General features: G+C 35.7%; 1 protein-coding gene across 1 annotated transcript; it reads left to right on the forward strand.

The window, feature by feature from the left end:
• The first annotated feature begins 898 nt into the window (after positions 1-898).
• LOC121975032 (uncharacterized protein At4g06598-like) lies at positions 899-25,107 on the forward strand. The gene is made up of 5 exons (XM_042526386.1): positions 899-1,029; positions 1,561-2,277; positions 11,621-11,696; positions 11,798-11,924; positions 24,441-25,107. The coding sequence occupies exons 2-5, from the start codon at positions 1,580-1,582 to the stop codon at positions 24,632-24,634; spliced, it is 1,095 nt and encodes a 364-aa protein (XP_042382320.1). The 5' UTR covers positions 899-1,029; positions 1,561-1,579; the 3' UTR covers positions 24,635-25,107.
• Positions 25,108-25,909: the final 802 nt, after the last annotated feature.

Here is a 25,909-nt window from a genome sequence, read left to right on the forward strand (position 1 = left end):
TCTAGGACTTTTGTCCAAAGCTCTCGATCCCTAAGACTTTCACCTAGGGTTACCCACCCCCTAGGACCTAGGGTTACCACCCCTAGGGTTTTCAACCTGCCTAACCGTAGCTAAGACTTTTGCCTAAGTACACTTAGGATTTTCCTGTAAACTCATTTAAACATGTTAGACAACAAATTACTTTAACTTTGAACCCTTTGTTATTATCAAAACTTATGTTTAATCGTCGAATGTTATCCGCACCAACACTAAAAGCTATGAACAAGTAAAACAAATGTGTCTATGTGATTCATGTTTTTTCATTGTACATCTTACTCTAATATTTTTCTAATAAAAAGAAGTTTAAAAAATGAAATGAACTTTACAAATGATATTCACTCTCTGCTTAGCACTTTTAGATCCGTCAATACAAAACTTTTATACGATAGTAGTTTCTAGTTGATTCTTCTACATGACTTACTTAATTATAATTATTGTACCACCAAATAAAGAGGAACCATTAGGAAAGAAGTTTTATGATAATAATCGTTTCTAAAACTTGAGACATCCGTCGAGAGTAAATGTGTGAAACATAAATTTTGATATAGTATATTCAGATATTCGAATCGATTAATTTTAAAAATAATTGATGTAATTCTAAGGAAATTTTATATAGATAAATTAAAAAATACTCGTGATTAGTTAAAAGTGTTCACTTTATTTGACTATTCATGGGAGAAAAAATATTTACCAAAATGAAACGGAAATTTTGCACTTTTACCTTTTTCTAGATTCCATGTCCACGTACCAAATTTGGGGGTATTTTTTGCCTTGCACTGGACAAATTTCATTATTTTCTAAAGTACCCCTGTTAAAAGTATTAAGTCCATAGTTTGTCCATTATTGTTTTTTTAATAAAATTTTTTTCCCTCTGCTCTGTATTTTTCTTTCCCTAAGCTGCGGAGTCTTCTCTCTTTATCGAATCCAAGTTCCTTTTGGAGTTGGATCTCAGTAGATCGATCGGTGGAGCTACGATCTCGTGTCGATTTGGTTAGTTTTCAGTAGTTCCTTTCATTGGATTCGGATGGTCTTCTTTCTTAGATTTCCCTTCTGGCTCGAGATATCACCAACAAAAAAGGGAGTTTGGTTAAGCTAGGTTTTTCATTTCCTCCAGACTGATTTCGTCCTACTTTTGCACACATCAAGTTCTGCTTTTCCGCTATTACGCTTCTTTTTTCTTTCTTGTGTGATTTCATGTCATAGAGTTAGGTATGGTACAAATCTCATAGCGCTATTGAGGCCTGTCGAAAATTGATCTGTTTATCATTTCTTTTGGTTGGAATGATGGATCGGCATTTGGTATAAGATCTCTATGCAAAGCTGATTTTTTTTTCTTTTTGGCTAAAAAAGAGAGTTCGGAGAAATTTGGGGTTCTCTTCTTCTGAATTTTTCAAAAAAAAATTCTCATTGTTCTTTTTAGTTTAGTACTATTCAGTTGAAAATTTCAATACATGACGCGGCAGTTTGATCTCATATTTTTTTATTTTAATTATTTTGTGTTGGACGTTCATTCTCAAACAGTTTGGAGCCGTATAAGTTTATGGCAAATATGAGAACTGCTGCAAAGAGCTCAGCACATAGTGGGAAGCAATCTTTTCTTCCTCCAAAGTGCCCTTTTCCAACTGTATCACCATCCCATTTTGACTATGGATCTATAGGACCCAAATGTGTCCCTAGATCAAAAGAGGGGCAAAGGCACCATCAACGCACTTCCTCTGAGAGCTTTCTAATTGAGGAGCAACCATCCTGGCTTGATGACTTGCTTAATGAGCCAGAGATGCCAGTGAGGAGATCAGCTCATCGTCGTTCTACAAGTGACTCTTTTGCATATTTAGATGCTGCGAATTTTTCCCATACTGGTAATGTAGGTCAGGAGCAACTCAGGCAACTGAGCATTCCAGGCCTTCCAGTGTTTTCTCCTTGGAATTCCCAGGAGTCTGATCACCGTAAAGATGTACATCAGGTTCCTTATTCTCCGGATACGAATTCATTTGCAAGGCCTCAAAACAGAGTATGGGAGTCTACAGGAAATTTCATCAGTAATCCTAGCAACACTTTCATTGAAAAGGAAAAGACCATTCATCCACGGTCATCCTGCACTAGTACTGAATCTGATCTATTCAAAACTAGTTTCTGTGAAAAGAATGATCACCCAGATTCTACGCAAGATGCAAAGAGTACCTCTGAGAACAAGGATAATTTTAAGCAGATGGAATTAGATTCAAAGAGAGTTAAACAGTAAGTCTGAATTCATTTTTATTACATTGGATTTGTTTGAATTAATTGCCAATTTAGTTCTTTTGCATGTGCGGGATGTTTTTGTATGTGCATTGCCAAATGACTTATTTAGCATCAATATCAAGATTTAGGTTAGGTCAATTATTCTGGTTGCTTGTTGAGCCGCAAGTAAACTTACTTTGCCCTTTTTCCTAAACATTACTTTCTTAAAGATTTGAAACCCTTAATATTTCTTTTCTGTATATATATATATATATATATATATATATTTGAGATAAGTGGTTAACCAAGTAACTTGAGAAAGAGCAAGGGGTTCTTCAGATCATGATATTATCCTATAAATTAATGGATTGGATATGAGCTAGATAAGTATAAGTGTACCCAGGGGGAATATCAAAAATATAAATATATAAATTTGTTTTTTCCCCTTATCTTGGGCTTTTGAGATAATTGGTTAGCCAATCAACTTCAAAAAATCTCAAGCAAAGTAGGAATTTTATTTACATTATTTGTTCCATATAAAATGTTCAAGTGAATTGAACCTCTCTCTCTCTCTCTCTTTTTCAAGTTCCCATTCTACATTTGCATGTACTTTGAAAACGAAACATGGAAGATAGTTATGAACTTAACCTATGAAATTTTCTTTGTAACAAAAAAATATTCAGCTAGATAGCCTTTAATTTTGTTACATTCATATCTATAGTTACATGTAATAGTCTTTAGTTTTGTTTTCTGCACCAATCAGAAACTTAATGATTAAAATAGTTGTTGTTAAACTAAACATAGTGCATACCTAATATCAATTCTACAGAAGCCAAAATCATAACTAGTTGCAACTGTTCTTTCTTCTTCATTGGATTTCTGTATTCCTATGGCAAAAAAATTTCCTGTGAGCAATGGTAAAATCAGAATTGGAAGTCCTTATATAAAACTATGGGAAAACATGATTTTGTAACTATATATAAGCTGAAAATATATTTTCATAAATTTTGAGATATGATAGTGTAGCTAGTTTTTTATAAAGGTCTGTGTTTAGGTTTTCTAAATAAGTGTGTTTAGAAAATATTATTTTATGAAGAGGTAGTTGTAGTCTCAATGTATGGAAAGGCATTCAGATCCCATGTCTTAGACAAAGTTTTAGCTAATATAATTTTCAATAAATGATACTTGTTGTGGAATGTGTTTTACTTGGTGCAACTTAAGCAAGGACCATTTCATCTATGATTATTAAGTTTAGTTTACACACTCCTCGTTTCATTCACAATTTCTTGCTCGCTTTTTTCTACTCTACTTTGTGAATGATCAATAGTTGGGACCAAGGTTTAAAATTTTGATCCGTACCGAGGTTTCGGTCTTAGACTAGAACGATATTGTTTCGGTATCGTATCGTGCCGATATGGTTTCAGTATTTTTTTATTTATATATAGTAATTATAAAATAAATATGTTTATGGTGTATATAAAAATAAGTTGTATATTGATTTTGTATAAATTCTCAATTATTGAACAACTTAATATATTAAGTTAGAAAAAATAATTAAATATAGTTTTCTTTAAATAAAATTGATTTATCAATAACTCGAATTAAAATTGATCTATCTGTAATAATAAGTATATAAATTAATACAAAGATATTACTTTATATATAATGTTTATATAAATTTATTATTTATTCATTTAATTAATTATTAATTAAATAATATTGATCTTGAGCCAATATTCTCGGGGATGACTAACTAGGGAGCTAGCACGAGTGTTGACTGCTATCATTGAAACTGCAAGGAGAGGGAGACCGAAGGGAGAAATCACCATCACCACCGTCACCTGAAGCACCTGCAGATGGACAAAAATAGAAGAAAAAAAGAGGGTTAGAAGGGCACACTGAGAATGTCGCGGCGTTTACTCCTCCAATGCTCAAGTCAGAGACGGCGAGACGATGAGAAAATATGAAGCAAGCAAGAGAATAGTAGAATTTCTGATGTCATCACATACCAAGCCCGCAAGAGCAGGCCGTGGAGGCCGGAGGTGGCTTGGAGGCCGGATTCAATTCGGAGGTCGGAGTCGGCGCGAAGGCCGGAGGCGGCTGGGAGGCCGAAGGTGGCTCAGCATCCGGAGTCGGCTAGGAGGCTGGAGGTGGCATGGAGGCTGAATTCGGCTTGGAGGTCGAAGTCAGCGCGGAGGCTGAAGGTGGCTTGGAGGCCGGAGAATAGAATAGAATAGAATGAGTTTCCCTCTCTCGTTCTTGACATACCATTTTATACCATTGCCAGTGACCTTCTATCTTGCCCCTGTTTAATGATAATGTTTTAATTATGGGTAGATAAAGTATTCCCCTTGACTTCTCCTGATGTTTAATGAAACCATATTTATGATGGATGAAGTATCTCTTCTGAAATATCACGCATACTTAGAAATTATTTAAATTAATTAAATAGAAATTTTAATTTCCATCGGGAAAGAGAAACGTCGTAGCTCGCGGCAGATCGCTGGACACCTTCAGCGCCGCAGGAGGTGTCCCGTGATGCCTTCGGCGCCGAAGGTATTGCAGGACGCTTCCGGCGCCTCCGGAAGTGTCCCGACACTTCCTGTGTCGCCAGAGGCCTCCCGCGACTCCTCTAGCATCGCCTGCGACGCATCCAAGACTAGGACGTCTCCAGTGCCGGGTTCGCCCGCCAGCAGAACAATAAAAATCGTCCGTGCCGGGTGACATGGAACGACATTTCATTCTATGGTTGGGACTAACATAAGGTATTAATGTCAACTTTATTAACTATTATTGATTTTGACTCCATTAATTATCTTTTAGTGAAGGATTTAAATATCATAACATTTCAGTCAGCATGGTCAAGATATATTATTCTACTGCCTATTGAAACTGAAACTGACACAATATATTATACCCAAGTTGAATTAAATTCAAGTTATTAATTGAACAATTTAATTAAAACTTGGTGTAATGGTTTAATGGGTGAGTTTGTGGAAAATTGCGACCCAATTAGAGTCTAGAAGATGTTATTTGAGTTGGTTTTGCTGGAATAGGAAGTGGGCTTAACCTGGGTTTGATTTGGGCTATATTCAAAGCTGAATTGGTCTGAACTGAATCCAGTTCACTTGTAAAATGTTGGATTTTATGAATTGGTCTTAATCTCTCTCACATCCACTTCTCTTTTGTGGGATCACTTTTAGCCCTCACATGGATCCTATAAGGTCCCTCTTCCTTCATTCTACCTCCTATGTACAACTGCTTGAGGCAATATTGAGACCGGGCATATGGAGCAGCTCGTGGTGACTAGTTCTCTTGCCATGTCCTAGTGATGACCTCTCCCTTTTATGAAATAGTGACAACACAAAACCCCTCTCCTTTTCTTTTGATCCCCCTCTTGCATTGGCTACTTCTTTTCTCATCACATGTTCAATGCCAAGAAATGCTGAAATTGGTATACTCTGTAGTCTGTTTGGCTGGCCTGGAATCTGGTGCAGATGGATTTAAATGCTTCTTATTTTGAAAATCTGAGTTTGCTGGTGCATCCTGGAGCAAGATTTGGTGTTTTCCATGATGCCATCAGCGTTACTGAACACTGCTGAACATATGCTAATGTACAGGACTGAATTTGTTTACTGGAATAGATGCTCCCTGTATTTGGAGCTACTAGAAAATTGGTTTGAAGCTAGTACTAGATGCTTGCATTTTGTAGGCTGGATATGGTATAAAATATGATGGATTTTGGGTTGGTGACAAATTGAATTTTTATTGTTCTGCCTCCTGAATCTGGGTGCTTGGTACGCTGTTAAAAGTTTGAAATCAAGTTTAGTGAGGTAGCTGATGGTTTTAAGGGAATTTGGCTTTGTTTAGAGTTTAACTTCACTGTTCATGTTATTAAATAAAGGTGCTCAAGCTGTATTGGATGTCATTTTTATGTACATGGAGTTTGAAGTGGGGTTTTTCCTTATAGCTGATCATTTGTAAAAATGATTTCTATGCATTGCTGTAACTGATCCAATTTCATGGGCGCTGATGGGGTTGATTCTGAGAAGGCATCATTGTCTTGGTGGGTGGCTTTTTGTACTGCATTGCCTTCAAGCACACAATGATGACCATCACTGAGTGCCTTTTTGTACTACTTTTCCTTCAAGCACACAATGATGACCATCACAAGTTGCCCTTAGAGCAGGTGCTTCAAGGAGTGACAATAGGGATTGAGAGGCTACTGTCAGAGTAAATCAAGATTTAAAATTTCGACCCATATCGAGGTTTCGGTCCTAGACCGGAACGATATAGTTTCGGTACCGTATCGTGCTTAAATATAAAATATATTAATTAAAAAATAAAATATTTAAAAAATAAACAAAATAAACAATATAAAAAATAATCTTTTAAAAAAGGAAAAGATATGAAAATAGATAAATAAATAAATAAAAATTTTATTATAATTTTTAAATTAAAATAAATAAAATATAAAATTAATTAGATAATTTTATTAGGTTTAATAAAGTCTCTTTAGATTATCTCCATCATAGCTAGGAGTTGATTAAAATAATTAACCTAAGTTTAATTAAAAAAAATCTGAAATCCGACACCACACATGAGCTTGCGCGACTTTGGCGCTACCGCGAGGTTGTGCAACCCCTCAACTATGGCCGCGGGGATCGCGTGACTCCTCCAGTGCGACCGCAGTGGTCGTGCGGTTCCTTTGCAGCGGCCGCAGGGTAGTGTGATGCCTCCACGGCGACAGTGGAAGGGTTATGCAACCCCTCCGCTGCTTGCGGGGTCAAGCGACCGTTGTGGCCACGGGATAGCGCAACACGTAACAACTATCATGGGTATGGTGCCGAAGTCGTGCTAGTGCCGGTCGCCAAGAGGAACCAGATATTTTGCCCGTTTCGACCATCTCGGCATGACACTTTAAACCATGGAGCAAATTGTGGAAGGCGGTGGCGATATGCAAGGTGATCTTGCGTGGTGGGGGCAAGGAGAGGTGGAGTGGATGCCAAAGGTATAGGAGGGTGGTTAACTTAACTATATAAAATTATCATTGGTTCACTAAACTAAATGAAATGTGTTATTGTGGAAAATCTTTCTATGAGCACCAAAACAAATCATGAAATTGATTAGTTCTAGGTAGTTCTAAAACAAAATTCATGCTAAGGTCTTTCTAAGGCTTTACAATGGTAGTTTCACATTAGTATCGCCTATTTTTCCTGAAGGCCCTTTATTTATGAGGTATGAAAACAACTAGGAAAAGAAATAGGTTAGGAAAAAACTTATTGGAAAAAGCTTTGGAAATATTTTTTGTAGTTTTGATATCATTAGAGGGAAGGAAAGAAGTAGAATTTTTTTTTGTTTTGACCATTTCCATGGAAAGAAGGAAAGAAGTACAAAAATGTAAATTTTGAAGTTTTTTTATTATCAAATAAAATATAAGAACCAAATAAAATATATATGAACCAAATATAGATTTGAAAAAGATACTTTTGTTTTTTTATAGTTGAATTTGAGCTGCATTGCGCAAAAATAGTAACTTTTCTAGCCAGATCAGTGGGAATTAGAATTGTGAAAAGTCAAAGAAAGGTTTCCTAGTATTTTCCTTCTCTAGGAAATAGAGGGTAAGGAAGTGCCCTTTAAAAGCTTTCATGCTTTTGATAAATCTCTTCCATATCGAGTCAAGCACGAACAACTTAACCTTTCTCTCTCTTTTTTTTTAAAGTTGATTGGTTAACCTATTTGGCTTTAATCTAGGTTCTCTCCTAACATTGTATGTATGTATAATGCTTAGGACTTGCATTGATTCTCTGTTAAACTTAAAGATAATATATTAGGGGATCAAGGCTAATAACATATGAGGATCCATATAGCCGACTTCACTTAATGAGATAAAGGCTTAGTTATTGTTATATAAAAAATCAGACTGAGTTGGATTTGGATTGACATTGGTGATTGGACATTCCAATTTTGAGTGTGTTTTCAAATGCATACTAAGAATTCTCTCAAGATGAAATTGGCCAAACTCTTTACTAAGTAGAAGAAATCCATTAAGAGAAATCATTGTGACTGTCAGACAAGGAGGAGAGGTGTCAAGATCCATTACAGCTGCTAGACAAAGGAGGAGAGGAGATGTCTTATGACATTCTGCAAGAAGGTAGTGTGTGAGTCAGTCATGTTGTTTTTCTCGCTTTTCTATACGTGTGCAAGGTAAAGAAGACTCATATACAGGAGTTGGGACAAAAAAAAGATAGGGACATAGGGTGTAGGGCAAGTATTTTAGATAATTAACTAATTTTTAAAATGGTTATAACTAATAGTAGTTTAATAATTAATTAATTTTGAACAATTATTAATAAATGGTTTATTCTAGTAATTAAGTTAATTTAAATTTAATTAATGTAATAATGTAACTAATTTTATTTAATTTAAACAAATATAATTAATTACTTTAATTGGATAAGTTTAGTATGAATGTTTTATTTAGAGTAGACATCTCTTAGCTCGTACCTAAGGCTTATGAATATTACCATATTTTGGAAATTGATCTACTTTTCTAAACATGCTTATGAGTTCATTCTCTTTGAATGATCTCATAATGTTGTACTCTTATATTTTGCTAATTCTTTAGTTTGTTCACTGACATAGTCAGGACCTCTAATCTAGTTCTTAGGAATTTAAGTTTGTCTTTATGTTGCTGTATTTTGTTCAAGATTATTGCACCTAGTATCTATATCTCTCAAAGTGATAGTATTTCCTCTCATCATGGCTAATGTAAGGGAAATAAGTGTTGACAATAATTAAGTGTAGAATAAAGTGCAAAGAATAATTATGATTAAGCTAGAGACAAGTAAGAGGCTATGATAGTATTATTATTATTATTATTATTATTATTTTTGCTAAAGTGATGATGGAATTTTGTGAAAAGACATTAATACTAAAATCGATGAATCTAACAAATTTAAACAAATGTAAATTTCAATAATAGGTGTAATTATATAGAAGTGATGTGAGTCAATTTGTTGTTAAAATTGCTAAGTCAAGATCATGGTGAGGAAGTCGACATTAGGATTCAAAAAAATTCAAAAGAGCACCCTTTATTATCTTAAAAAGGGCGCTCCATTTTAAGAAAATATTCAAAAGGCCCCTATCATATTTTTTATATTGAAAATATCCTTATTCCAACATTGTTGTAGTAAATATGACTGAAGCTACTACAACGTGTAGTAGTTACAGTTATAATTGCTACAAAATATGTTAAAGTAAACTAGCTAAATGTTTTCATTTTGGTCTAACTTGGTCAGGTCAAAATTACTACACTTGAAATATTGTTGTATCAAAATAATCGATACTAACTGCACCAAATAGCTTCAACTTCGTCAAAAACACTTCAACATTGTTATAGTAGCTATGACCATAGCTACTACAATTGTAGCAACTATGGATTGACACATTAGCTGCTACAATATGAAGCAAATTGTGGCAACTATGGTCATAGCTGCTATAATTGTAGTAGCTATGATCATAGTTGTTACAATGTGTAGCGGCTAAGATCATAGTTATTACAACATTGAAGTGATTTGGACAAAGTTGAAGTAATTTTAATCTAAGTTGGTAAAGTACAATATATCTTTTTATAGCAATGTTCCATGTGTAGTAACCGATCCCATCTAATAATTTTGATCAAGTTGAAGTAATTTTTCTCTATGTTATAACAACTATGTTTATAGCAGTGTTCTAAAAATCGGCCTAGGCACCAGCCGACCGCAACGAAAACATGCTAGTCAGTCAGCCTAGGGGGCCTTAGCGCTTAGGCGAGATTAGGCGGCCCTAGGCATCGATTAATCAATCGAATCGTCTAGGCACGACGGAAATAGTGCAAGTTTTCATATTTTTTTTTAGTTTGGGCTTTTAAATTTAAAGCCAAATTAAAAAAAATAAATGTAACATTTTTTGTATTGAGCTTAAGTTTTATAAATCCTAAACTTTGGTCCAACAAGAAAATCGATTTGTTAGCTTGGCCTAATGGTTAGCATCAAACTTCATCTTCATCGTACTGAGCACATGAAGAAGTCCACATTTATGAGAAATCAGAGAGTTAAAAGGCTAGAGAAATCAATTTGAAGAAAAATTTGTTGGCTGATCTTTCTTCAACTGAGTGACTTGAAAGCGATTGAATTGAAGGTTGACCAAAGTCTCATCCTTTGGAGACGTCATTTCATCATACAACTCAAAAAAAATTCTAGGGTGAGAGAACTTCACGAGAATGATTTTGCATCCGAAGAAGAAGAGGAGGATCACAATGATGATATTGAGTTTGTGTCCGATGAAAAACAAGTTATTGAAAATTAGGGAGAAAAAGTAGAATAAATTTGTGATATTTTATTAGTTGTGTAATTTTGAATTCATTTTAAATTTGATGTTATTGTGTTGGAGTTATAGAATGTGATTTATTATGTAATTTATGTTAATACCGTGAAATTCACCTAGTGGTGCCTAGTCCCCGCCTAGGTGCTAGGCGCTGGTCTAGCGCCTAACGAATTTTAGAACTTTGGTTTATAGCTACTAAACAACGAAATGATGGTTCGTTGGAAAATAGGAATAATGAATGGGTTGTTGGGTGACTGTGTGAGAGGAGTGTAAGTCTATTTTTGGTATTTTTAGTGTGCAGCTATGTTGGATCAGAGAAGAGTATTCCATGAGACAGTTGCATTTGCAAGCAGGAGAGAGCTGACTAGTGTAATGGGGCGTCAAGATCGGATATTTCTATCATTGGTATGTGGGAAGATGGAGAAAGAGATGGAATCCAAATATTTGGAGTTTTCGTTGCGAGTGGATCTACCAGTCTAAGTGTGTCTATTGTAATATGTCATTAGAGTAGCAGGGTGGCCAAGGAAAATTGAGATAATCCAAATAGAGGAGTTGTGGTTCCTTTACATGGCCAATGATGACCTATTCTCCTATAATCCTAGTCCTTAATGACCTATTCTCATAAATAATTTATTCTCCTATGATAAGGTTAAATCTATCTAGTTTATTATGACCAGTAAACTAAATAAGAAGAGCGTTTTATAAGATCTAGAAAATTAATTTTAATTGCTGTATTAATCATCCATGGCTATATAGCATAAAATGTGTAATCATCACTATGCTCATTTAGGAACCTTACAATAAGCCAACAACTTCCAAATCGAAAATTAGCTTGGTGTGACACAGAATTACTTTTCATTCTTATACTTTGCAGTTTTTTTAGGTGGGGTGGGGTTGTGCAGTTTCTAGTGTACTCATGAATTTTTATTTAGAAATAAAAATATGTGAAATTTATTTTGCAAGTTTTTCTTGAATTTGATATCTTGTATCACAGGCAATATGCTCAGCGGTCTCGGGTTCGTAAACTCCAGTACATTGCTGAGCTTGAAAACCATGTCCAGGCATTACAGGTAAAAAAATATTAGATATCTTAATCAAGGAATTCATTGAACATTCTTTTCTTCTTTTTTTTTAATCTTTGTCTGTCTTCTAACTTCACCAATTTCAACAGGCAGAAGGATTGGAAGTTGCTGCTGAACTTGAATTTTTGGACCAGCAAAATCTTATTCTGAATTTGGAGAATCAAACCTTGAAGCAGAGACTTGATAGTCTAGCTCAGGAGAAGCTTATAAAACGTGGTCAGTGTTTTGTTTTTCATGGTGTCACAGTTTCATGATCCTTGTGTTTTTGAGGAGTTTACAGTAAAGTTAGATACTGGGTTAGTGATTGATATTAATATCCTTTGAATGGTGGATTAATCAATGTGGAATATGGAGTTATTCTCATTTATAAGTTTGCAACATTTACTGATACCTTAGTTGAATAAATTCTGCAAACATTACTGATATCTGAGATAAAATATAAGACTCTTGCTCACATTTTATCTCAGATATTTTTTTAGCCATGGCCTACCTCGGGCATGTTCATAAACAAATTGCTAACATCATGTTATCAGTAATTACTGTACTACCAGCCATGAAATTGCCCTTCTTGCTTCCTTCTTGCTCCCCTTCCAACACTAAATTCCACCCTTCCCCCTCCTCCTGCTGAAAGGCCTCACCTTCACTCTTGTTGCTTCCATCCTTGCCACACCACAATAGAATAGAGGGGTCGTGATCCAGTTATGTTGACTAAAAGGTGATTCTCACCCAAGATTTAAATTTTGAGCATTGCCTGAGTATCATACCGTGCTGATATGAATTTAGTACCTTTTTAATTATAAAAAATATTAATTAAAATATTTTTATTTATATTTAATCGTGGTAGGTACTTATTATTAAATTATTTGAAATGTTGAATTTAAGTTTTGATATTATAAATATTTGATGCTTATTAAGTCAATTTAGAATTCACTAAAGTCCACACAAGGCAGAATTAAGTAGGTTTAAACCAGATTTATATGTAGAATAATTTAGTTTATTAATAGTAGTATAATTTGTAAAGTTAGAAATTATATTATATTTATTTTTTTATCTTAATAATCCATTTCCTACCTCCTTAAAGTTTTTTTCTATATTTATCTCATGGACGGATAAAGAAGGGAAAAGGATAATCATCTTGAAAGAGGTTAATAGGTTATTTACCTTGTGAAAAAATGAAAAAGAAGGGAAAAGGATAATCATCTTGAAAGAGGTTAATAGGTTATTTACCTTGTGAAAAAATGAAAGATAGCAAAAAAAATTAATCTATCTTTAATGATTTTTTTCTCTTTGTTCACATTCTTATACTGATGTAGGAAAAAAAATTAATAAGGAAGAAAAAAAATTCATGGATGTTTGATGAAAAAAAATTAAGGAAAAAATTAACATGGAACCGGAATTACTATCTAAAAATAAAATTTTCAATCTAAACTTAAAACATAAAAGAAAACAATAAAAAAAATTTTAAAAATAAAACAATTGTGGCAACTTCGGGGACCACAAGGAAGCCCCACGGGATTGTGGCAACCTCTGCGATCGCGCGGAGGCCTCGCGGGGTTACCACGGCTTCTACGACCACGCGGAAGCCCCATAAGGTTGCGGTATCCCTCTCGACCTCACTAAGTTGTCGTAAGTCTCAACGGCCTCGTAATGTCGATAACGGTGTTGGTTGGTAGGTAAATGGCGAATTCTACCTGTGTCGACTGACATAACACGATATTTAATTCCCTGTTCTCACCTACAAAATAATTTTTGTTTTGGAAAAAAAAAGTAGAAATAGTGGTGGATCCCATTTCTAAAAGAATATAACAATGGTTGTATCATGGTTTAAAGTTATCATTCCTTTGGGGGTTTCAGTCCTCTGGATGGTATAGCTTTGGTATAGTTCATGACACAGCATGCTTCATCATGATAATTTAAATTAGTTTTGCTCCTTTAATCATAATTCACTTGAGTGATTTACTTCTAAACACAAGGAAATAGAAATAGAGGTTTGATAATTAATTGATTTAACATTTTGTTGTACCATATTGTCCAAATATTTGGCTTGGTCCAAATTGAGATTAATTCAAATAAGTTTCACTCAAATAACTCATTTACCCTTAGATTTTTCTACTTTTGAAGTAATTTATAGAAATTGGTAATTCAAATTAATTAAAATTTTATTATATTACGACCAATACTTGACATCTATTAAATAAAACATGTGAAATGAATTCAAATTAGTTTTAATTTTTTTTCCTCTAACTATTACAAATAAAATGACAATTTGCTATACCACATACTAATACCCAAATCGCGCACCACACTTTCATATTTATCAAATCATGCATTATTTTTTTCAAAAATACCTCTCCCTCTGGACACGTTTATCTGACTCACTCGAGAACCAAAGTACATTTAAAATATCAAAAGTAGTATTTTTCTCTCTTAAAAAAGTTAATTTTTTTAAAACCTTACCCATGATAAATATGTGGTGTAATCAAGAATGAAGGACAGGATTACACTCAGGAGAGTCCCAAGAGTATATGGTCATGATTTGGATTGAATTTAATAAGTCTACGGTCATCACAATGAGTTTTGGCCAAAACTCATTGATTGTTGGGACACTCCGGAATTTGTGTGTGTGTGTGTGAATACAATGAAGCTCACACAAGAGTACAACTCGAAACAAGAAGTAAATGTACAAAAATATAATGAAGAACCTCTCTTGTTTGATCTCTTGTATCTTGAAGACGCCTCTGGACCAGTTGGAAATTGTAGCAGCACTTGTCTTCCAAGCTCAAAGTTCGACGAATAGTACCGGAGAAGAATCGTGTAAGTGTTGTTACGTTTGAACCTCGTCGTCACCTTTATACTCCGCGATTTAGGGTTTCCAATTGATTGGGCTTACTCCCCAATCGATTGTCACGTCAAATCTAGGCGATCCTAGTCGTTCAAAGCTCGCAACCTCGGCAACGGGCATATCCCAATTGATCTGCTGATTGATTGGGTTAGCTGGATCGATCATCCATATGTCTTCTGTGCTCTCACAGAAGACCCTGGAATCGATTAACCAATCTATTTTGGTCACCTCGCGTCATCACGAGAAAACCATCTCCAATCGATCGGCTAATTGATTGGAGATTGGGAGACCTTCTGTGCTCATGCGATTTCCTCTCAATCGATCACTTGATCGATTGAACTCCTCACATCAAAAGCACTGTCGAATTGATCCACTGATCGATTGAGCTTTGACTCAATTGACCACCTAATCGATTGACCAACCCAAACTTGCTTAACTCAAGTATAGGATTCTCAATCCTAATATCTGGTCAACCGTGACCTGTTGGGATTTCGTTACTAAGTGTTCGATCAATTCTTTGACCCACGTAGACTTTCCTCCTCGTGTCAAGTGTCTAGTCAACCTTGACCCACTTTGACTTACCGTCGCATGTCAAGTGTCCGCTCCTCCATAACCCACTTGGACTTCCAAACATTCGATCAGCCTTGACCCACCTGGATTTCTACATGTCTGGTTTCACTTACCAGTACTTTTCACCACCTGGACTCACCAGGATTTCCCTCTGCCTAGCTTCACTTACTAGGGCTTTTCACCACCTGGCTTCACTCACCATGATTTCCCTCTACCTAGTTTCACTTACTAGGGCTTTTTACCACTGTCTAGCTTAACTCAGACTTTCCAACTATCTGGATTCACTCACCAGGACTTTCTAGCTATCTGACTTCACTCACCAAGACTTCCCAATCTACTTGGCTTCACTCATCAGGATTTTCTACACCAAGTATTCGGTCAACACTGACTTACTTAGATTTTCTTTTTCTTCCAACCTTCCCGTTGGACTTACCCTTGCCTAACCTCCAGTTAAGACTTCCTAGTCAAGTATTCGGTCAACGTTGACCTACTTGACTCTTCTGGTCCCCCTTTGACCGTCAATATCTCATATGAACAATTGCACCTGCAATCTCTATACATTATCAAATATCCAAACTCAAAAATCAAGACTCAAATTTAAGCCAACTCAAGCTTAGTTGGTCAACTTTGACCTAGGAGAAATTGCACCAACAATCTCCCCTTTTTGATGTTTGACAATAGTTTAAGTTAAGCTAATCTTATAGCCTCAACTTGTTCTTCATGCCACAACATGAATGAGAGTTTTCTTCATTATTCTCCTTTCCAAGAGGGTAATCTCCCTGTTTGGGTAAATGAAGGTTTCCTAATTTAAACCCTACATTCTCCCACTTTGCACACATCAAAAACTCTCCCCCTGAAGAGATATCCACATGTTGTTCACAACCTCATTTGTTGCTCACAACATCACAATGAAGGCCTTATACCCTTCATTGTCTCCAAATGCTTATCTTAGAGCATACATCCATCACAATGAAGATTTTCATTTTTCCATTGTTTCGTTAAAAAAAATCTAATTCATGTCTTTAAGGAGTAGCTCCCTCTCAAAGCATGCTTAAATTTTCTATCATTGCACCAACAATGACTTGGAGTTTCTAAACCTTTAGGAAACCTAAAATTTGAAGTTTTGATGCTCAAAAATCAACTTTAAAACTAAACCTCATCCTAAACTCCAACTTAGTCTTCTTTAATCATCTCATTCTTATTTTCATCTGGAAAACTACCCTTAAATACATATAAATGAATATCTTAGGGTTAGGGATGGTTAACACGACTGAAATTAGACCATTTCAGCCAAAAGACAGTCTCTTAATCGATTGACATTGGGACTCAATCGATTAAAGTCATTCAATCGATCAACTGATCGATTCCGTGAGCTTCTGTTCGCGGAAAAGCACTCGATCAAGTCAAGGTTAATCAATCAACTAATCGATTCCGCGAGCTTCTATTTATGGAAAACCTAGTGCAATCGATCAACCGATCGATTGAACATCCCCAATTGATTGGTCGATTGATTTTCTGAAATCAAATTTCAGCCGAATTTCAGAAATTTCTAGATAATTCTATGATTTTTCAAAAATCATGAAATTTTGCGTAGACATTATTTACTATGATGGAAAAATAGTTTTCTAAGAAATTAATTTCTATTTTTAAAGATTGGTACAAAATTTGAAACTATTGAAAACTTCAATATTTTGCTCTAGTTTGTGTCTAATTATACAATGGTAATTCCTATCAAAAGATAGCCTTCGCCAAGGTGTTTCAAAAGCATTTTGAAATGATTTTCAAAACCAATTTTCAATCATGTTCCTTCGGTTAAATGCACATGACTTGTACACTAGTTTTCTCAATGATTGGATTACACATAACTATGTATTTTGATAAAATTAAAACTCAAAATGATGCACTAAATCAACATCTTGAGTTTTGTTCATCCTCCTAACATCTCATTTGTATCTAATGTGCATCAAGACACATACAAGTCAACTTATGATCTTTGTGAGATGTAGATATTGGTTTTCCCTAATCTAAGCGTTTATGCATATTTATCTAGGCATTTAAATTATGATCATGCACCTATAATGTCATTTGATAGCTAATGTCATTGTCCTTAATTACAAGGAATTAAACTAATGCATGATGATTTATGACATACATCAAAATAAATAATTTTTAAAAGAAAACATGTTACAGCTACATGATATATGTATGACATGACATGTGATATTTTCATTATGATATGAATGCAAAATATGATGTCATGGCATATGATGGGCAAATAATTATGACAATTTAGCATAAATAATATACCTAGATTATCTATCTAAATATCTCTAATTAATTTCTAAATTTAAAGAATAGACCTAAATTTGCCCTTATTTCCCAAGAGAATGCTAAATTCTCAATTTGATATTTGTTTGACCCTTCCTATTCGTGTCAATTTTAATTAAGTCCAATTCTTCAAAGTTTTGACACATTTTTCTCTTCCAAAAGAGTAAACATTTTAAACCTTCATTTTTAAAGGTTAACAAAACCTTGAAAATGTCTCCAAGTGTCAAACTTCATAAAGGCTAGGTTAACTACCCTTCCAATTGGAGTTGACACTCTCTAAATCCATCAGAGTGTAGAGAACACACTCTTAGGAACCCGAAACCTATTGGTGCTTTTTAGGTGTGCTAGGTACTCATTAGGGATAACTTCCCTAGTTACCTTCCTAATGACCTTCTTAGGCTTCTTAGACGCTTTGACCATGCTAAACTCTAAGTCAACTCTAGGGATAACTTCTCTTGTGACTTTCTTAGTGACTTTCTTAGACTTCTTAAAAGCCTTAGTTGCATTGGCCTTTCCAAGGTTAACTCTAGAGATGACTTTCCTTATAACCTTGACTTGACCCCTAGTCCTAGGGTTAGTTTCATAACTATATGGAACTCTATGATAAGAAGAGACATCCTTCTTGGCTTGAGGTTTATATCTCAAACCTCACCTACTATTGGATTGTTCTTGTCTATCCATCCCTAGATTATGCTTATTTGACCCCTTAAAAATATTTTCCATTCTTTTTATGGTCTCTTCCAATTTATCAAGCTTTGACTTCAAGGCTTGGTTTTCTATCTTTAAATTCTTGCATGTGGATTTTTCTATATTGCTTTGGCATTTTTATCTTTAGGCTTTATATCTATAATCCTTAGAATTCTTGCCTAATTTGTTATCTACCTTTCTAACCTTGGTACGGTAGTTTTGGCATGATATGATACATATTTTTTTTTAATTTTATCATGCTTCCTATTTTCATGATAAATAACATTAAAATGATAAAGATTAGACCTAGCATGCATTTTATCATGGCTTATAGGAATTACTTCAATAAATGATACCTTGAGTTTGCTTTTGAGAGTTCCCCTTAAGTTGAGCTTCCTTCTTTGACCTTGATCGGATTCCTTCCCTTTGGACATTTTGATAATGTCTCTTTTGATTGCAAGAAAAACACACAATGTGCCCCTTGCCTTTTCGCACAAGGGGACCGACTCCCTTAGGCTTCCCCTTGCCTTTTGATGTCAATCAACCCTTCTTCTTGGTCAGCTTCGGACACTTGCTCTTATAATGTCCACTTTTCCTACACTCAAAGCACATAATGTGACTTTTATTATTTACAATTGAAATTGTTATACCTTCTTTACTTGTAGGGTGGCACATGACCCTTCTTTTAATCCGGATGTAAAGGCTTCTTCTTGATCCCGTGCCAAAGATTGACGCTCCCCCTCAATCCTTGAGATGGATGCCTCTTCATCTTCATCTTCATCTTCATCCTCGGATGTTGAGCATCTCTCAACTTCCGAATCATCATTTATGTGAAACAAAGAGTATCTTCCTTTGCCTTTGTCCTTGTGCTCTCTTGACGATGGACCTTCTTCGATTTCTTCTCCTTTGGAAGATGAGCATCTCTCAACTTCCAAATCTTCTTCTTCGTGATCCAATGAGTCTCCCGTTTTAGATTCTTCTTGATTTGGCATAGTGGAGGGATCTCCATGAATCTTTGCCAACTTGCTCCAGCTCCTTGGCATCATGATAATATCTAATTTTGCTCAAAATGTTGCTAGGTAATAAATTGACCAATAGTTTGGTCACCTTGTCATTTGCCTCACATATTTGAATTTGCTCCTTGCTCCAATTGCTTCTCTTGATGATTTTACCTTTGCTATCCTTTTGGAGTCTTAAATTCTTCCATTAGAGTAAATCATTGCTCTATCTCCGCCATCAAGAAATTTTCGATCCTTGATTTCCAAATATCGAAGTTTGCCAATGTGAACGGTGGAGCCATTTGAGTATCATATCCAAGTCCATCACGGAAGTCCATCTTGAAGTTGAGCTCTTTTGATGAAGTCTTTGACATTGTTAAAATTAGGGCATCAACTTCTTCCTTTAGCTCGTTGCCCTTTCCGGCAATATGTCTAGTGAAGAGTGACCTCGCTTTGATACCACTTGTTGGGACACTTTGGAGTTATAGGGGGGTGAATAGCTCGTCTCGCATCGTCGATGTTGATTTGCAGCGGAAAATATGATGCAAGCTCCTCCAATGCTAACATAAATCCGTATCCACCTTAAGATGAGGTGACTAATCCAAGGATCTACACACGAGCACACTCTCCACTTTCAAAAACACTCCTCAAAATAATCCGAGGGTGGAGAAACCTCATTCAAGCTCACGCAAGAGTACAACTCGAAACAAGAAGTAAATATATAAAAATACAATGAAGAACCTTTCTTGTTTAATCTCTTGTATCTTGAAGATGCCTTTGGACCAGTTGAAAAGTGCAGCAGCACTTGTCTTTTCAATCTCCAAGTCCGACAAACAGTAGCGGAGAAGAATAGTGTAAGTGTTGTTATGTTTGAACCTCGTTGTCGCCTTTATACTCCGCGATTTAGAGCTTCCAATCGATTGGGCATACTCTCCAATCGATTGCTACGTCAAATCCAGGTGATCCCAGCCGTCTAAAGCTCGCAAATTAGGCATCGGTCATATCCTAATTGACCGGATGATTGATTGAGATAGCTGGATTGATCAACTGATTGATCCAGATGTCTTCTGTGCTCTCACAAAAGACCTCGGTGTCGATTGACCAATCGATTCCGGCCGCCTCATGTCATTGCGAGAAAACCATCTCCAATCGATCGGCTGATCGATTGGAGTAGCCGAATCGATCAACTGATCGATTGGGTGGCCCTCTGATCGATTGAGGTTATCGCGTCAAAAGCACTGCCCAATCGATCCACTTGATCGATTGACCAATCCAAACTTGTTTAACTAAATTCTAGGGGGTCAACCATGACCTATTGGGACTTTGTCACTAAGTGTCCGGTCAATCCTTTGACCTACTTGGACTTTCCTCCTTGTACAAGTGTCTGGTCAACCTTACCCACTTGAACTTACCGTCTTATGCCAAGTGTCTGGTCCTCCATGACCCACTTGGACTTCCAAACACTAGATGTCTGGTCAACCTTGATCCACCTGCATTTCTACATGTCTGGCTTCTCTCACCTGGGCTTTTCACCACCTAGCTTCACTCATCAGGATTTCCCTCTGCCTAGCTTCACTCGGCTTTTCACCACCTGCCTTCACTCACTAGGATTTCCTCTGCCTAGCTTCACTCATTAGGCTTTTCACCACTGTCTAACTTCACTCACTAGGACTTTCCAGTTGTCTGACTTCACTCACCAGGACTTTCCACACCAAGTGTCTGATCAACACTGACCCACTTGGATTTTCTTCTTCTTCCAACCTTTCCGTTAGATTTGCCCTTGCCTAACCTTCAGTTAGGACTTCCCAGTCAAGTATCCGATCAATTTTGACCTACTTGACTCTTCTGGTCAATTTTTGACCCTCAATATCACATATAGACAATTGCACCTGCAATCTCCATACATTAACAAATATTAAGACTACTCAAGTTTGAGTCAACCTGGTCAAATTTGACCTAGAAGAAATTGTACCAACATTGATGATATTAGTCATATCCGAAATAACTCAAATTAAGACCAATGCACTCATAGTAGCCTCCTGAGTGTTATCATGCCCTCCAACTTTAGTTTTACACCTTAGGTAGGCTCTTGTGAGTTTCTAAAATTTATACACTTTTGAATAAATTTGACACAAATTTACTATTAAATTTAGACATATCATATTCACTCAACAACAACACAACACCAATGTGTTCCTGAGACTCTTCTAACTCTTATCGCGCCCAAAATTTTAAAATCTGGACATTATACTACATGTTTGGCCAAAAGTCACTATACCACATCAAAATCAATCCAATCTTGGACCAATGCACTCCTAAGAGTCTCTTGAGTCTCATCATGCCCTCAAACATTAATTCCACAACCTAAATAGCATGGTGTGGGTTTCTGAAATTTAAATAGTTTTATGTAATTTTGACACTATTGGACTTGGATCCATCATATTCACTCAACAACAATACTATTGTGTTCCTGGAATTCCCTTGACTCTGACCATATTTAAAATTTCAGAATTTAGACATTATATGACCATTAGTGAGTTTTGGTCAAAATTCACTGATGACACTTAATCCAAATCAAGGCCATTACACTCTTACAAACTTCCTGAGTGTCACCATGCCCTCTAACTTTAGTTTCACACCTTAGATAGACTCTTTGTGAGTTTTTAAATTTTATAATACTTTGAGTAAACTTATCACAAACTCCCAAATTCCAAGTTTTGCCATATTGTCTAGAATTTGAAATTTTGGGTATGGACAGAATTAGGGGAGTCCTAGGAACACATTCATGCTATTGTTGAGTGAATATGATAAATCTAAGTCTAATAGTGAATTTGCATCAAAAGTACACTAAGTTATCTAAATCTTAGAAACCCAGAACGTACTATCTAGGTTATGGAATCAAGGTATGAGAGCATGGTGAGACTCAGGACTCATAGATATTTCTAAGGGCATTAGTACATTTGGTCCAAAACTCACTGATAGCCCTATAATATTCAGATTTTGAAATTTTGGGCATGGTAAAAGTTAGGGGAGTTCTAGGAACATATTCGTTAAGTGAATATGATAGGCCCAAATCCAATAATGAGTTTGTGCCAAAATTATATAAAACTATCTAAATTCAGAAACCCACAACATGCTATTTAAATTGTGAAATTAAGGTTTGAAGGCATCATGAGACTCAGGAGGCTACTAGGAGTGTATTGGTCCCGGTTTTGGCTGTTTGGGTTGATCTTGATATGATAAGACTGACCGTGAATTTTGGCTAAAATTCATTAATGGTCGTAGAATGTCCAAATTTTAAAATTTTAGAAATCTTGTTTAAAGCTTAACACCTCTATTAACCATAGGTACATCATTGCATATTTATGGAAGATTTAAGTAAATTTCTTGGAAATCATAATACCAGAAGAGCAAAAATTAGCCATGGAAACAAACTGTTAACTCTGTTTGGTGAACATCCAGAGAAAGATGGAAATGAAGAATTCAGTAACTGAACATTTAGAGTGATGAAAATAAAGAAGACTAAAAAAAGATAATATAGGAAATTTGATCATGTGTCTGTTAATCTTGAAGTTATTAAACAATTGCACAAGAAACTTTATGCCTGCTCTATTGATTCATTTATACTGTGAAATAATTGAGATTGATGTTGATGATTTAACTTACCGGTTGACCTGAACACTACTCAAATTTTCAACATAGAGGCTTTGGTACCTAATTTGGAATCATTAGCTGCCATCTTTGTTTGACTAGAACATTACTCAAATTTTCAACATAGAGTTTTTGCTACCTAATAAGGAACCATGTGAACCTCCATCTTTAGTTGTTGACTTTCCCATAGGCTGCATTTTCTTGAATTCCCATGTCAAGATATGCTGCAGAAAGGCATTGTTCTAAAAGGCTTTGCATAAGGCGCCTATGTGGCTGCATTAGTTTATTCAGTGATGTAGCACATAGAAATGTCTCCAAGAGTGAACCTCAGGCAGCATTCTTGGCAAGCTTCTTTAGTAGATGCAAGCCAACCCACCTCACCTCTGGTTGATTTCCCAATATTGCTACTTGCAAGAAAGGATATTGGCATGTCACTCTGCATTTCTCATACGACGGAGGAATTCTTTTTTATGATACCATTTGTTGATGAATGGAAGGGTTGGTGGTGGTCGCGACACCCACTACACCCTTATCCAATAGATATAAGCCAACACATGACTGGTGAGGTCCTCCCCCTAGACTTCTACTTGCAAGGAAGGTGACTGTAAATGAATATCTTGGCTTCTCAGGGACAGCAACATGAGATTTCTATGCACCAACAACTCATCAACCTCTATTAGTAGGCCATCAGACATTATTTATTGCAATTTAGCCAACTCACTGAGCGGCCATTGGTAATGAGATTGATGGTTTGATGTGCTTCAACCCAAGATTCAAGTTGGCAGTCTAGAGTTACATGAACCTTATTGTAGATTTGAATCCATCATTGAAACTGAAAGAAGTGATCTCAACCTTCTCAATCTACAGGGTGTCATGGAGCTATAATTTTAGCAATTTCTCAAGAAAAATGGTGTAAATAGTGTGGGAAATGCAGACGTTCAAAAATTCTATCCAGCTGGTATATTCCTCATTGTCTACATCATATTGTGGATAATTACTTCAAGTTTGGATTCTTTGTATGTGGAAATGCCAATACCACAGTTTTTACTTGGTCACGCTTACCGATTTAATCACATACCTATCAAACTACAAGTCTTCATGCTCATAAATAACTTTGCTCATGCATGTTCCCATTCAAACCTCAGTCTTGGAGTCTCATCACTCGTGAAGAGGTGGGGAAACAAGTGTGAAGGATAGTAGAACCCCAAATCTCTTTACATTGATCTACAAAAGGTAGGAGGTATACCTATTTACCTGGAGTGAAGGGAGAGGAGAATTGAAGTGGAGAGGGAGAGAGAAGGGACCAAGAGAAGGAAAAAAACTGAACCTATGTACCTTGATCTGTGGAAAGGAAGGTGGTATCTTCCTTTTTCCTATTTACTTTGCAAGAGTCATGAACAGAAAGAGATGTAATTTACCATAATACCCACTGAAATCATCCATAATATGGGTCGTTTTTTTAGTGTTGCACTTGAAGTGGCATGGAAATATGCCAACTGGATCTGTAAATATAGTCGCTCCTAGTTTGATATGCCTTTTGGTTTTGACAAATAATGGAGCCATGCTACCTAGATTATTCTCGCTTTTTTTTTCCAAGTGGTACATCCAACTTGAAAATAAATGAAAATTTGAAGCTTCTTTAATGTTGCGATGCAGTTCAACAGGAAACTCTGGAACGTGAGATAGCTCGTCTTCGACAACTATATCAGCCACAACCACAAGAACAGCCTTATTCTGCTCATCGCAGTAGTAGCATTAGAGATCTTGATTCCCAGTTTCTGAATCTTTCTTTGAAGCACAAGGAGAAAAGTTCCGGGCAAGAACCAGTTAGCGGCCCGCTTCACATTTAGCATTGACCCTTCTGAGCTGTTGTGAGCTTAACATGCCCTATTTGACCTCATTCACCTGCATGAACTGACACCAAATGTGCCTTGGAGAGGTATGTTGGAGAATTGAAACTGCTGCACAAACTTGGTGAATAATTTCAGATCATCAGTTACTTCAAATATCAAATTCTCTTTTTTCTCCCCCCTTTCTCGATATGTTATCTAGCAGTCACTTTCAGCTCTTATGAGCACTAAGTGGGGTTAGGTTCTTGTACTACTATGTTCATTTCTTCATTTCTGTATCATCGTGAATTCTGCTTGGCTTTCACCCTTACATTTTCAATGTAATCTTTACTACGTCCTCACCTGTTTAATATTAGTTCATAGGAACTATATCATTCGAGGAAGGGCTGAAGAATGATTCTCGCCTTTCGTATCTCTGACTCATTAACTAATTTTATTGCCAATTAAATGTCTTTGTGTTGAGATATGGTATGTTTAGTTTGTCTGGAAACTTTGTTTTAACAGTATGGTTAGGCTTTTCTTGTGTTTGGTTTGGTTCGGTTCGGTTCGTGTGAATAAAGGCTGTGCATTCTTTTGGATCCTCAAAAAATCACTATTTCTATGCTTAGTTAAAAAAAAGAGTGAGGTTGAAATATCAATTTTTATGAAGTTATTATTCTCCCATCATCATTTTCCATTATTTCCTTCACCACTCTAAAGAATATTTACTTTTTTTATTTCAAGCTAAAATCAGAGTGAAGTTGGAGTGAATTGGCCTGATTAATGTGACAAAAAAAAGAAAGGATAATTCATTCGTCCAGCGCCCTCATTAATTCATTTTTAAGTTAATATGGAAGAGGTAAATTATGGATGATCATTAATTATTAGTGTAGTAGTCAAGGTATCGAGAAATTGGCTTGATTAAGCATGGTGAATAAGTGGATATATGAGTTGAGAGGGCCAAAAATGAAATTATAACCAGCCAATTGATAAGCATTAAGCATGGTGAATAAGTGGATATAGGAGTTGAGGGGGCTAAAATAAAATTATAACCAGCCAATTTGATAAGCATGTGGAATTAATGGGAAAAGTTGAGGGGAAAAAATTGTTATAACTAAAAGAATTCATATATTTTTATAATGATATGATATTATTTGTTTTGGGTCTAAGTTTTTATGAATTTATTTTTAGTTTCTATTCAAAAAACTTTATTTTAATGGAGATATCTTTTATTTTTAAACCTATGTTATTTTCTATATATTTTTAATGTTTCACTTTCATTGTATTTCTAAATAA

The sequence above is a fragment of the Zingiber officinale genome, chromosome 4B, assembly GCF_018446385.1.
Source record: "Zingiber officinale cultivar Zhangliang chromosome 4B, Zo_v1.1, whole genome shotgun sequence".
Classification (NCBI taxonomy): domain Eukaryota; kingdom Viridiplantae; phylum Streptophyta; class Magnoliopsida; order Zingiberales; family Zingiberaceae; genus Zingiber; species Zingiber officinale.